At 41.1% G+C, this 13,294-nt stretch overlaps 1 protein-coding gene across 5 annotated transcripts in view; it reads left to right on the top strand.

Moving 5' to 3' along the window:
• The window catches only part of LOC119033911 (WD repeat-containing protein 49-like), a 36,839-nt gene that overhangs the window by 7,585 nt on the left and 15,960 nt on the right, over window positions 1–13,294 (top strand). For all 5 annotated transcript variants that reach the window (XM_037124545.1, XM_037124536.1, XM_037124527.1 and 2 more), the window contains 9 exons: window positions 835–1,008; window positions 1,493–1,576; window positions 1,852–1,944; window positions 2,058–2,229; window positions 7,177–7,344; window positions 8,014–8,162; window positions 8,716–8,949; window positions 10,224–10,388; window positions 12,488–12,603. In XM_037124545.1, coding sequence (XP_036980440.1) covers window positions 835–1,008; window positions 1,493–1,576; window positions 1,852–1,944; window positions 2,058–2,229; window positions 7,177–7,344; window positions 8,014–8,162; window positions 8,716–8,949; window positions 10,224–10,388; window positions 12,488–12,603 — 1,355 coding nt within the window. The remainder of the gene's footprint in view (window positions 1–834; window positions 1,009–1,492; window positions 1,577–1,851; window positions 1,945–2,057; window positions 2,230–7,176; window positions 7,345–8,013; window positions 8,163–8,715; window positions 8,950–10,223; window positions 10,389–12,487; window positions 12,604–13,294) is intronic.

Raw genomic sequence — 13,294 nt, 5'->3', positions numbered from 1 at the left:
CCATATTGAAAGCTGACAGAATCTACTGCTCCAGTAGAATTTGAGCATATTACCATTTTAACCACGATAAAACAATGTTAATTATGTTGTTGCCAAGAAACACTGCAAGTTGCCGAGTCAAACTAAAAGTCATTTTTTTTCATATCAGTCAGTTTCAGGAGAAGTCTAATGAACTGTTTTAAATCTACAACTGTTTACAAGACATCTGTGAAAAAAGTCGCTAAACTCACGTACCAGTGACTCACGCGCTGTAGATAAATGATTAATTAGAACTATTAGAGGTTAAATACATGACACACCAATATGAAAGATCTTACACCGCCTCCAGTTGGCTGTGTGGCAAAGTGACTCAGTCTGCAGTAATTACATCGGTAGTACATCTTAGCCCTGACCTCTGTTCTGTAAGTATTAATAAACCTTACTTTCATTAAAGATATTCAGTGTCCCTTTCTCATCAGACGCCGTCAGCTCGAGCCTTTTCTCTTCTAGTTTAGCCAATAAAATGGCATCACTCATTAATCCTTTGTGTTTTATTGGTGCCAGCACAGACGAACGTCCCCGACTCACTTGTTCTCACTTTCATTCAATAAGAGGAAGATTTAACAGTCATTCTCTCACAGTTTTATTGTGAAAGATTTGCCAGAAAGGAAACATAATTTCATCTTAAAGGTTGTAGCATCCATTTGACTAATTAATTCCCCATTAAGATGCTACTCAACTGCATCAAAAAGAGCATTGAAGCTGTTCTGAAGGACAGCACCTCTGTCACTTTTTCCCAATATATTTGTCGAGGTTAAATGTTGTTGTGGATGTGATGTCCTCTGATCTCCTCAGGTGTTGCACCTGCAGAGTTTGGGTCAGTATCTGACTGTGAGTAAAGGAGGAACTGTGGGGCTGCGGGACGGAGAGGACATGTCCCTTCTGCACACGCATCGATTGCAAAACAGCACAGTCGCACCCAAAGACCTCTGGGTCACCGATACGGTGCTGCTGCACAACGTGCACAAGGTGACTCGCACTTTTAGAAAGTCACAGAAAGAAAAATGTGTCAGTTTCATTGTTCTGTCTCCAGGTCATGGTGCCACACTCGGGATCTTGTTGCAAATGTCATCATAGAAATGAATGTAGAAATTAATTATTGATCAGCAGCCTCAGTTTTTGGGGGCAGATAATGTTCTGCACAGAGGTAAACAAGCATTTCACTCAGTCAATTAATTATTGATCAGTGCTTTGGGTTAATGGCATCGCAGGCATGACACTGTTGCATAATGTTCAGAAAATAAACATTCATTTTTCAGTGATAAGACCATCAATTATTAAAAAGTACTTTCAATTAGCGATACTGTAATCTACAGATTTATGGGTGACTGATACAACACACAAAAGTATCAGTCAGGGAGATTGTTAAATGATTAGTATATCATATTGATGAGATGCATTTCTGCTTGCATGTGTGTCTCTCTGCTTCTCTGTCTGCACTTCTTATTCTCAGATAGCTGTGTCTTTCACAAGTAAGGAGGTGTGTTTTTATGACATACTGTCTACACAGGACTTCAGCTGCAAATATAAACTCAAGGTAACAGCTACAGCTTAAAACAACAATATTTTTATATATATGTATATATGTATGTATATGTGCATATATGTGCATATGTGTATATATTTATATATGTGTGTATATATGTACGTGTTTGTGTGTGTGTGTGTATACAGTATGTATTCTTATGTTTTGGTTCTGTTGGTTTCAGCATTTTCTATCATCTTACCCAGACAATATATATTACATAACCTGTGAGAGTATTGAGGGGAATGAAATATTACATTGTTCACACAACTTCTTGTCCTCTTTAGGGTTTGAAGTTTACACCCTGGTGCCTGGACTACTGGGTGGATCCCTCTCACCTGGACCAGGCTGTCCTCACCATAGGAGACATTGGAGGACAGGTTATACAAACACTGAGCAAAGGAATAATAGAAAGAGGGAAGAACTTAATTTTCTTGCACGGTGTCCATTGCTGTTAAACTGTGTATATTTGCGTCTCTGTGTGTTGACCCAGGTGAGTGCTATATATTTTACCTCAGCTGATATCTCTCTGTTCGAGAGGCTCAGTCTGAGGACTGACTCAGATTCAGCAGAAATCATCCTATGGGACGAGCTGGTCGAAGGAAAGCATCGCTCCTGCTACACTGTGACACACCATGCACACATGCCTGCCTGGGTTAGAAAAGGTAGGAAATAAAAAGCACACATGCACAAGAAAAGTCCAATTTGGATGTGCCATCATGAGACAAAGACATGGAAACAAACCTACTCTAAGTCTCTCTTTGATGACAGCCTAGTGAACTTGTGGAGTTGCACATGAGTTTTGTTGTAGCGTTGTCAACGTTTCCATCAGTCTTTGTTTTCCTGTCTCAACCCGACTTCTCTGGTTAGCATTATTTGATATTGTGTATCTGTTGTAGTAGATGTGTTCCAGTATGTTAAGATATACAAAAACTGTTATAAATAAATTACTGCAATGCTGATTGCTGTAATTTGGAATCACTGATTTCTTATGTACCAATTTGTGCCCTTTCTGTTCCAATTTATAGTGGAAATGACTTGTGTTATGTAAAGGGTGACACAAAATTCAAGCGGCAGGTGATAATTCAATATATAATGGAATTTAATGTGCTACCACTCTCAGGCAAGCAGTTTGTCAAAGTACAAGTCGTCCTCTAATTTCATGTTTTCATCAGTGTAGACAAATGTGCAGGTGTTCTAACCTCTGTCCACATATACACAGATATTTCTTAAGAATATGCTTTTTGCATTTTGGCCTTTTGTACACACGTAAACGTGTTTTAGATCACAGAAAACTGACCTTTTGGAGAACTCCCTCCAGGGTGAAGATATTCAGAATCTCTGTCACTGTTTATGTCTTGGCAGGCAGAAAGAGATATTTTTGGTAACAATGATGCAGACACCCACGTTTACCTCCTAATCCGGCCTTATTGGTGTATGTTCATTGGCAGTATTTGTTATGATATTGATATCTGAGTTTGCGCATTGAGGGAATGAACATTATATTTTATAGACACAAACAGACATTGATAATACAGTGATAGAAGAGATTGACAAAAATGACTGCTGACAATGTTTTAATAAAAACAGCATTATCCAGGAGGATTCTGCAGTCAGATTTCCCTGACTTTGTTTATAGTATTCACTGAAAGGGAGCAGCCACCCACAGAATAGACAATGGCTATGTTCACACTACCCGCCCAAATCGGATTTTTGTCATATCCAGATTGTATCCAAATTGAGTTCAGGAAGTCTGGAAAGCTAAAAAAAAACACACAAAATGGGATTTTTGCATATCGATCCAAACCACATTTGGATGAGGATTTAAGATACAATTTATATCAGATTTCTACACCGTCTCAGTCTGAATCCTAATATCAGAATATCAAACTGTCTTTTGTGTCACTTGCACTGCAACACAGAACGCTGATGTCTATCACATCCATGCCACTGCTGAGCAAAATCGATGATGCTTTTATCAGACTAGCAAGCAAGACAGAGAACAACAGTCTGTGGAGTCACTCTGAAATAAACTGTTTGCTCTTTGACTTGTTGAGAGACTGTTTGGAGAGCAGATGATTAATCGCGCTTCCTTGTTGGAAAGCGACCTCCACTGCATGCCCAGTGTATGCTAATATTTTTGGGTTCCTTGATACAGAACATGATTAATTCTTCGTCTGGACAGAGATCATGTTTGTTTTAAAACCCTGTAACCAAAAATACTTGTGTACTAGGCTTAAATATTGAGTGGGAAGTGTTCACTCCACTCACAATCAAAATCACCACCTATCGACCATTGTCGCGCTGCAGCCTATTTCTTCTGACATCACACTCAGAGTGGAGAGCTCAACTGTGGTTCTGCTGTCTTCTGGATTTCAAGCAGTATAAACATAGAGAGGCTGACAAATTGCTGTCATTTACCACTGGCTAACATGAGCATTCAACCACGTCCTAGCTAACATGATAGTAGTTTGATGGTGTTACACGATATAATATGAAAAGCGTGTGTAAGTTCCAAAATATTAACCCCTATCTTAGACACCTGGAAGTGAAACCCACTCTATGCAATGAAATGTATGTTAATGTTAGCTAGAAAATGATGATACCAATGTTGGCTAATTGGTTATGAAACTTGTTGTTTTACCTCAAAATATGGCCCAACTCCCCTCCAGATTTTCAATCTAATAATCCTTTCAGTCACCATTGAACCAGTAAGTGATGAAATGAAACAATTTGTCAGATTACCTACGTTTATGTGACCTGCAACCTGCATCACAGCAGCACAACCTCATCCCATCATTCAAGTCTCCCACCATGAGCATGACATCAGAAGAAAATTGCCTCCATGTGAATAGGGTTAAGGTCAAAAATAGTAGACCTGAGTTTATTAGATCGACGTAATGGAAACAAGGATAGAAAATTGGTGGCTCAGATGACAGAGAGGAAGAAAACAAAGAACACGCTCCAGGTGTCGGACATACCTGACGCTGAGTCACAGTTTCACCTTGACATCCGGGGTGAGAGCCGTTCTCTGTGCTTGCTTGTTCACTCCTTTTTGTCACTACAATAACAGCTTATGCAACATCGTGGAAATGCTTGGGTATGCCACTGATGCACACACACACTGACGCACATGCATCAAGTCCTGAGTCATCCACTTGATAGTCTTGCAAAGGTAGACTTTTTTTTTTTTTTTTTAATATTGCCATAAAGTCACAAGCTCAAGGTCTGGCCTCTTGAGACTCACCACTTCAGCTCAGCGTGGGTAACAAAGAGGTCGCTTTGTTGTATCTCGATTGCATCATTCGCGCAGAGCCCCTCTGAAGACCCATTGGAGCTGTTTGATAATGATTCAGCAGAGGCAAGCGCTCTGAGACTTGCTTGGCTGAAAGGGGAGATTCTGATAAAAGGGGGGAAAAAACATGCATGAAGAAGGAACACATAAATAAGCACAACAAATGGGAAAACAAAGGGAAAACAAAAAAGAGGGAGACAGAGGAGACAATGCCAAAGCATTAAAAGCGCTGGATAATTGAAATTTTACAGGCTGTGTATATGCGCGTGCGTGCGAAACAACAAGAGAGGGCGCATATCAAGGTTCGCTGTCTGCGTAAATGTGTATGTGTGTGTGTGTGTGTGTGCGTGTTGTTTTGAGAGAAAGGAAAGGAGGGAGCTTGTGAGACTGTATATGTGTGTTTGCATACCTCTGGGGTGCTGCTGCTGTTCTTTTGAAGTTGCCCACCCTGCAGTATGAGTGGGCTGTGTACCATTAGACATGGCTGGTTATCCAGACCTCCAAACCTTCGGGCTCACGGGCCACCAGAGAGAGGAGGGGAGGGAGGGAAGGAGGGGAAGGGGAGACGGGGGGCGGGTGGAAGCATGATGGAACAGAGAGGGAAATTGAGAGGAAATTAGGAGGAAATTGGGATGGACACAGACCCGTAAGGACAAGGAAGGAGAGCTCTAGAGAAGTGTGCGTCTGAGAGAGAGAGAGAGAGAGAGAGCGAGAGAGAAAGCATTTACATATCTGCATAATGTTGCGATCAAAGAAAATGAAAGCGAACATTAAGGATGAACGTCAGCAGTGTTGGTAAAAATCTCCCCAAAAATGTGCAGCGATTTGTTGCAGAACAAAAGAGGCTCGCTTTGATGTCGATATAAAGTGACTCCTGCTGTTCCCTTTTTCAAATTCTAAACTCACAGCGATGAGCGTGACATCGCCAGCTAAAGCAGATGTTATGTATCTGGGTCCGCATCACAAATAGTTTGATTTACGATTTGTGTGTGTCAGTGAAAGAGAGAAGGGCCTCATTAATCAATGATGAGTCATGCGACGCTGTCTGAAAATTCCACTGATCTTTTAATTGCCAGGACGGAGGAAAGACGCGGCGTATGAAATGTAATCAGATGTGATTATTTGCACCAGTCATGCGGCCGATCTTTGACCTGCGACTGTCACATGCCATCTCGCAACCCGCACTTATTTGTGCAGTATTTTGAAAGCTGAGCGGCCTCTAATAGAGACGTGTGGCATCCAATTTAGCTGTTCTCAATCAAAGTGTTAATTGAGATAGATGGTGATGCAAGATCCATTACTTTTCCTGTAATACCAGTGAGCAAATCAAACCGGCCTAATTCTATGCTGTGCTGAGCGCCTGTAGATTGGTTGGTTTACCATACAGCAGGGTTGCGGTCAATGCACATTTAGCAGAGCCGTTTTCAGAAAGTGGACGTCCTTCAGTGTTCTGGTGGTGAGAAAGTCAGCGGGACGAAATATTGCATTTTAAAAAATGTAATTAAAGAAACAGTGTGTCATCATCAAAACATGTTGCAGTGTTGTTTACATTGGATTTGTTGGAGTTGAAACTGATTTGCTCTCTCTGCTGGTAACCTCAGCAGCGTTATTGCTCCACACAGGTGGTTCTGCTCCAAAGCCAGTGACTTTCACTTATGAGTGTTTTCTTATTTCTCCTTTCAAAATCAGTTTGTACAGAAAAATGCTAAGATCAAATTTGTGGATAAACATTTCAATGAATAACGTTCATTGATTTCTGTCATTTTGAGACTCTCCCCGGTCACATGTTACTTTTAATTTCAGACTGGTCATGTCACAGGTGACCCTTCTCTACACTGCAACCCCTCTGCCTTGAGCTTTTTCACAGGCCTTTCATTGTATACTTTAAAGGACAGACTTGACAAATTAAAGCCTTTACTAAGTCCTTTACACATTATGGCTGCCAGATTCGTCAAGGTATTCAACAGTGTTCCACTACTCTTCTGCTGAGTTTACTTCATAGCACAGAGATAGAAATGGGTCGTTTGTGTGAATCAGTTGCAGGTCTCTCTCACACACACACACACACACACACACACACACACACACACACACACACACACACACACACACACACACACACACACACACACACAGATAAAGAGATAAAGAGACAGAAAGTGTTTTTTAGTGTCCCAATTGTCTCTTTGTTTGCTTTAAACCATGAGCAGGCTTTTCCTCCCTCTGTGTTACTCACTCTTGTCTAGATGTAGTAAAGCTAATTACAGGATCTGTCACACCTAATTTACTTTCAATTTCTGTCTCATTCCTGCTGCAGTACATTACCTGGGCTTGCTGGAAGCCTTTGTGTCGTGCAGCACCAGACCGCAGAGCAGCATGGTGATCGGCTGGAGGGAAAAGGAAAGCAGGAGTCTGCGAGTCACTTCTTTCTTAACGAAGAGGGGTGTGTGGGACATGGACCACCACCAAGGACTCAATCTTATAGGTGGGGACCGGTGTGTGCTCAAAGGCCAATGAGTGTTCAGACCAAGGGTGAATAGAGGTGCTGCAGCAACGGACAGTATAAGGAAAACAGTGTGTCTTTTAAAGTATTTAAGCACGATTTAAGGAAATATTTTCCAGTAGACATCCACAATAAAATGAAAAGGAGCATAACATGGGACCAGCTGGCAGCCTGCATGAGGGAAATGATTGAACATATTGAGGTTAGAGAGCCATAATGTCAGTCTTGGTTACTGGTTGACATGGTTGAAAAAAACTTGAAAACAAATGAAGAAGTTAGGTTAACACATTTGCTTTGAAATTGATTTTTAAAAAATGAAATAATTTGTGTTATTAATTATTTGTTTTAAGTTGGTCCAACTGTCTTTTTTACAGCCTAAACCAAATGCTGAATAATAATCTACACTGACAATTTTAAATGTGTACTTTACTTACAAAAAGTCAGGAAACAGATTACCTCCTAATTGCCAAGTAAAGTAGACAAAGAAACCAAATTTAAGTTGTTTCAGCCAAAAAGTTTAACCACTTGAAATTAGAAAAAAGTAAAGTCACATTGTCAGATGTGACAGTGTTAAATGTCTCAGTGAACCTTGAATTGGTTGTGCGTGTAGTTAGAGCCTCCGATAATCAGGGACCTTCTGATTGGTTGCAGCTACAGCGGGTGTGGATCATCAGGTCTTGCTGTGGAACCCTTACGTGACCTCAAAACCAGTTTGTGCGCTCAGCGGGCACACGAGCCCTGTCACCGCAGTTCGCTTCATGCAGACCAAGCAACAACTGCTCAGCTACTCCAAAGATAAGGTAGCTGTTTGTGCGTGTGTGTGTTTGCAGTGCTGTGCTAGAAAAGATCATGTAATGATAAAGAGCCCTATCATTGTAAAATTAATTGTTACACCTTGCTATAATTACTGCAGGGGAAGGCAGTGGTGGTGCCGATGATTGGTAGCCTGTTTCACATCGCTGCTGTTATAAGAGCTGGCGTTTCTCATTTCCTTTAAACCCTCCTCCTTTCTGATGCAAAGAGGATGTTGCCGCCTGTGCTGCTTTTCCTCTCACCGCTGTAGCACTGTGCATGTTTGCCCCATCTTTGGCTTTTCTGAGGATAATGAATATTTTAGGAGTGATTTATGTTCCATCTGGCTTCTGCTCAAACACCATCTGCCATGGCAAGACACTCTGAAAGCTTTACCTCTGGAAGAGTTTGTGGTACGTTGTCCTGGTTTGTGCCGTAAAGCGACATCACAGAGTTATGAGTTCTGACTAAGTGGCACTAACATTGTGCAGAGTCGGTGACCATTCCTCTTGTCAGTGATTGTATTTGTTCTGTAATTGTGACCTTACATAAACTTCCCAGGTCCTGTGTCTGTGGGATGTATCGAGTCAGCTGTGTGTCCACCGTCTGGCTGGTGTTTTCCCAAACACGCAAGAGGACACACACACCCTCCTCTTCCTCCACGAAGAGCAGCAACTCCTCCTGCTCTCCTTCAACAGTCTCCTCCTCCTGCTGGAGACGGTGAAGGAGGAGAAGAGGACCAGCAGCCACGAACACCCTGTTACCTGTGTGTTGTATAATAGTCTGTTCAGACAGGTATGTGGTGGAAATGGCTCCCTGAGACTGACTGAGAGTCTTTTTTACTGTTTGCTTATCTTTTTCCACAGACATTCCACATTTCCACAGATGTAGGCAAAAAGTATAGACATTGTTGTCTGGATATGTAATTTGGACTACTTCTTCTGTGGTGAATATATTAATGGAGCAGAATAGTTAGTACTTTTCCTTGAAAGCAGTGGTTGACAAAATCTCAACTTAAAGTTGATTTAGTGGCTTCTCTGGTGCTTTCAGTCCTATCACATTGTTTAGATGGTTTGCAACTCGACATGACAGAAAATAAACAACTTGAGATCTGACTTGACTTGCCCAAGAAAAAAGGACTTGGGATTTGCTTGAGACTTTGACCACATGTATTTAGTCACAGCACAGGTGCAATTTCTTCCATTTTTGATGGACAAACTATCTGCTAGACATAAAGTTGGCAAATGTATGACACGGTGAAGTAGTGTGATGTCACGTAATTGCTACTAATGAGGTGTTTTGGGAGCAGTGTTATCCGTGGGAGAGAGGAGCTTCTTGGGAGTGTGGAATTGTCTAACCTTCAAGACCTTTTTACATGAACTTTTCTAAAACACTGAAGTAAAGAAAAAAAAAACTTTTCTGCCTAATGTTCTCATCCACCTGTTGATGAAGATCATTTCACATGTTCATGAAATTCATGCTTGCATGTATGGAAACGTGGTGACTTCATTAAACAGTTGGGAACGCTGTCATATTACTGTTGGAGCCAAATTTGGTATATTTTTAAATACACTTTGGATTGATACGGTTTGATATAATGCAAACATTAAATAGTTAAATTTTGCAGAGGTTTTTGCAAAGAAATAGTGCCTTTCTCACTTTTTTTCAAACTTGGGCCTCATTATTACATTTTATTGCATGTTTTATTCCCCTTTGCTTCCCTCAGTGACAGATTTACACTGCTGCTAGTTTCCGACACAGTGTAGGAGCACCACACAAATAATAAAACAGCTAATGCACCCTATTTGAACATCTCTCATTTTAAAAAGTGCATCCACTCTTTGTATTTTCCCCTGCGTGCTTTTATTCCCTCTTGACAGCAGCATTAGTTGCATATTTTCCTCTGTGGTGGCTTAGCCCTAAAATAAAGTGTAACGAAGCGCGGAGAATGGTTTGGCTATATGAGAGTCATTAAAGAATACATCAGCGGAAGCTGCTTTCCTCACAGCATAAAAGGGATCAAACTCTTTTTGATGATTGATATCCTCCCTCTCTCTGTCTCTCTGCAGGTAGTCAGCAGCGACTCTGCCTCGTCTGTGATCTGCTGGCTTGCTGACACGGGCCAAAAGGTCAAAGAGTTTCACCATTGCCATGGCAACGCAGACATCACCACCATGGCCCTGGATGGTACGCAGACCCGGTTGTTTACTGCAGGCACTGATGGGGAGGTTAAAGTAGGTGAACATACACGCACACTCACTCACACACATTCAGCCGTGATCCATATAGCTGCAGGTCAGTCCTGCAAGAGATGCAAACTCTAAACTACACTGACTGAAGTGCAAACAAATGGAGGGAGGAGAGTCTGATGAAACCAAACAATATGAGGAAAGTGAAGTTGCTTACATATTTCAGAATTTAATGTGTATTTAAGCAATTGAAGGCTCATTATTCAAACTGACCTCTGTCTCTGCCATGCTCACTAGTGTCTGTGAAGGAGTTTTTCCCTGTGAAGTACTTTGTGACCTTGCTCTTTAAACAGTTTACGAGGAATAAAACAAGAACACTTCACTGACTTTTTATTTACTCTTAATTTATCCAGGAAAAAATGAAACAGAGGTGAAGCCAGAAACAAGCAGGGCTCTTTCTTTGGCATTTTAACCTCAACCCACTGACATCGTCAACACACTTCTAAAGGCACGGTGCGTGTCAGTACAATTGAGTGTGCTGTGTTATGGGACTGCATTTTTATAATACTTGTATTCACTTTTGCCTCTTGTACACCCATGCACACATAATAATGGCAGCAGGCTACTATGCAAATTATTGGCTTACCATTGGGAGCTTTTTAGGGTTCAGTATCTTGCACTGCAAGGACACTTAAATGGGTGGAAAGGAGGGGCAAGGAATTGAACTGCCTTCCTGTAATCAGGGGACAACCCACTCTATCTCCTGAGCCCCATTGTACAAACAATGTTTGGTCTTGTACTCTCCCTGTTTTGTGTTTTCTCTGAGTGTAATCCAACCCCTGTTTCTTCAGGTTCAGTTAGCGAGTGTATTTCTGATCTGGTTAGGTTTTAGGAACAAAAACACCTTAGTTGGGATCAGGAAAGGACATGTAACATACCTGTTTTTTTGCCAGAAACACAGCTAAATAATTCCGAACTTCCCACCCCAAAAAGATCTGTTTTGTGATGAGGCGTTGCTAGAAATTCTCTTGAGATTTCCTGAAAATGTCCTGTGGTTTCACACTTACAACGTTAAAACAGTCTTGAACTGTGGTCACTTGCCTCTTGCCTGTAATTCCATCATCATCATCATCTCCAACTCCTGATTATAAAAGTTGGATCACAAACATGTAATGTACACGGAATATGACATGTTTTATGGAAATGTAAAAACAGTACCTCCGACATGGACAAATTGCAAAAAAAAAAAAATATATCAGTAGTTTGCAGGAATGATAACTGCCAACATTCAACCTGGTAACTGGGCTGCAGAATTATGTCTTGCATAGGCTTTTATTTTTCGTTGAGTTTCAAAATTGTTTGGTATTTCAAACGTGCTTCTCTGTGGCTGTATTTGCACACCGCATTCAAGCACTGCATAATGATTCCAAACTCAGTGAAATAGTTCCCAACAGATAAAAAAGATTATGAAATAATAATCTCAATTATGCATATTATAATCAATATAATCAACCACATCAGCTCACTGACTCAAAAAGCTCATGTGACACTGCAGCCATGTTGCATCCTGTGCATGCACTCAGCGTGCCATTTGAAACGACTACACTAGTCATCCTCAGGAGTAAGGTACCCCTGGGCCAATTAGTAATAAGATGCATCCTCTCTCCAATTTTCATCAACACTGAACCTGCGGTGCAGCAGTTAGGGCCATTCAGAATTTGAAATTTTGACCTTTTAATTACAGCGTTCCCATTGGGCCAATCAGTGTTCCTTTGGTGCTACAACACAGACTGTGTTGTCATGCAAAATGGGAGAAACAGTGTGAAATGTTACCTGTGCCGTGATGTTTGATGGATGTACAGTAGGATAGCAGTATGATAATTTGTTTCCTCACGTGGGAGCCTAAAAAATATTGTCATATCAAAACGTCATGAGTGAATACTCTGTGTTACTATTTCTGTTGCCACTTCTGTAACCACAGAAAGATAAATATGAAGGCTGACAGAAGTCGACATTTGCAGTTTGTGTAGTGACTTAATGTTCTGCTAAACATCCTGAAGGAGTTGTGTCCACTTGCTTTTGGGTGTGTTTTGAAATATAGCATGTCTTGGTGTTGTTGAGTATTTTTGTGCCGTCTTCTGCAGGTGTGGGACTTTAATGGACGCTGCCTCCACAGGATGAATGCTGGTATGGGTCGGGCTGTTGAAATCTCCCAGGTTCTGCTATTGAAGAGGAGTATACTGGCAATGGGCTGGGAAAGGTACTGTAACTATGTGTATTTAATTATCTTTACTGTATTTTACTTACTTATTGTGCAGCCTCTGTTTCATTCATATACAACATGTGCAAAAAATTGTATGCACAGTTAAATTTAGGACCCAGGGGCGTCATTACAGGAAAATGTCCTAACTGCTTGTCCTGCTTGGTATCCTACTTAAACATCAAATCTTCCACACACCTTATTCCCTGCCTCCATGATACCTTTTGCAGATTCTGGTGCAGCCTGTCATTTACCCATATTTTTCACAGTAACAGGACAGTAATCCTCACTCTTAGATGAAGATGTAGGAAAGCAACTTTATTGAGTGAATACTGCGTACACTATTATTGTTATTGCTCAGCCCACTTAGCTAAGGCTTTTGAAGCCCTGACAGCCCGTAATTTTTTCCCCAGCAGCTTCCCAAAGAAACTCAAACTCAACTTGTGTCTGTGGCAGAGGGAAATTCACAAATTGTGCAATAACAAAATTTGAGTCTTCAGATAGGATTTCCCAAATGGGGCTCGGAAACAAGTTTCTGTATTGCTAAAAACCCTAAATATCATCTAGAACAAAGACACGATTCTGTAATGAGGCTTCAGGTGAACATCAAGCGTTGGGATGAGCTAACATCCCCATAGACTGTGTGTGTTTGCACGTTGTGTATGAAAGAAACTGCACCTGTCAAAAAGTC

Source organism: Acanthopagrus latus, chromosome 2 (genome assembly GCF_904848185.1).
Source record: "Acanthopagrus latus isolate v.2019 chromosome 2, fAcaLat1.1, whole genome shotgun sequence".
In the NCBI taxonomy this organism is placed as follows: Eukaryota; Metazoa; Chordata; class Actinopteri; order Spariformes; family Sparidae; genus Acanthopagrus; species Acanthopagrus latus.
Note: the sequence above shows the minus strand (reverse complement) of the source record. Positions and strands in the feature narration are given on the sequence as shown.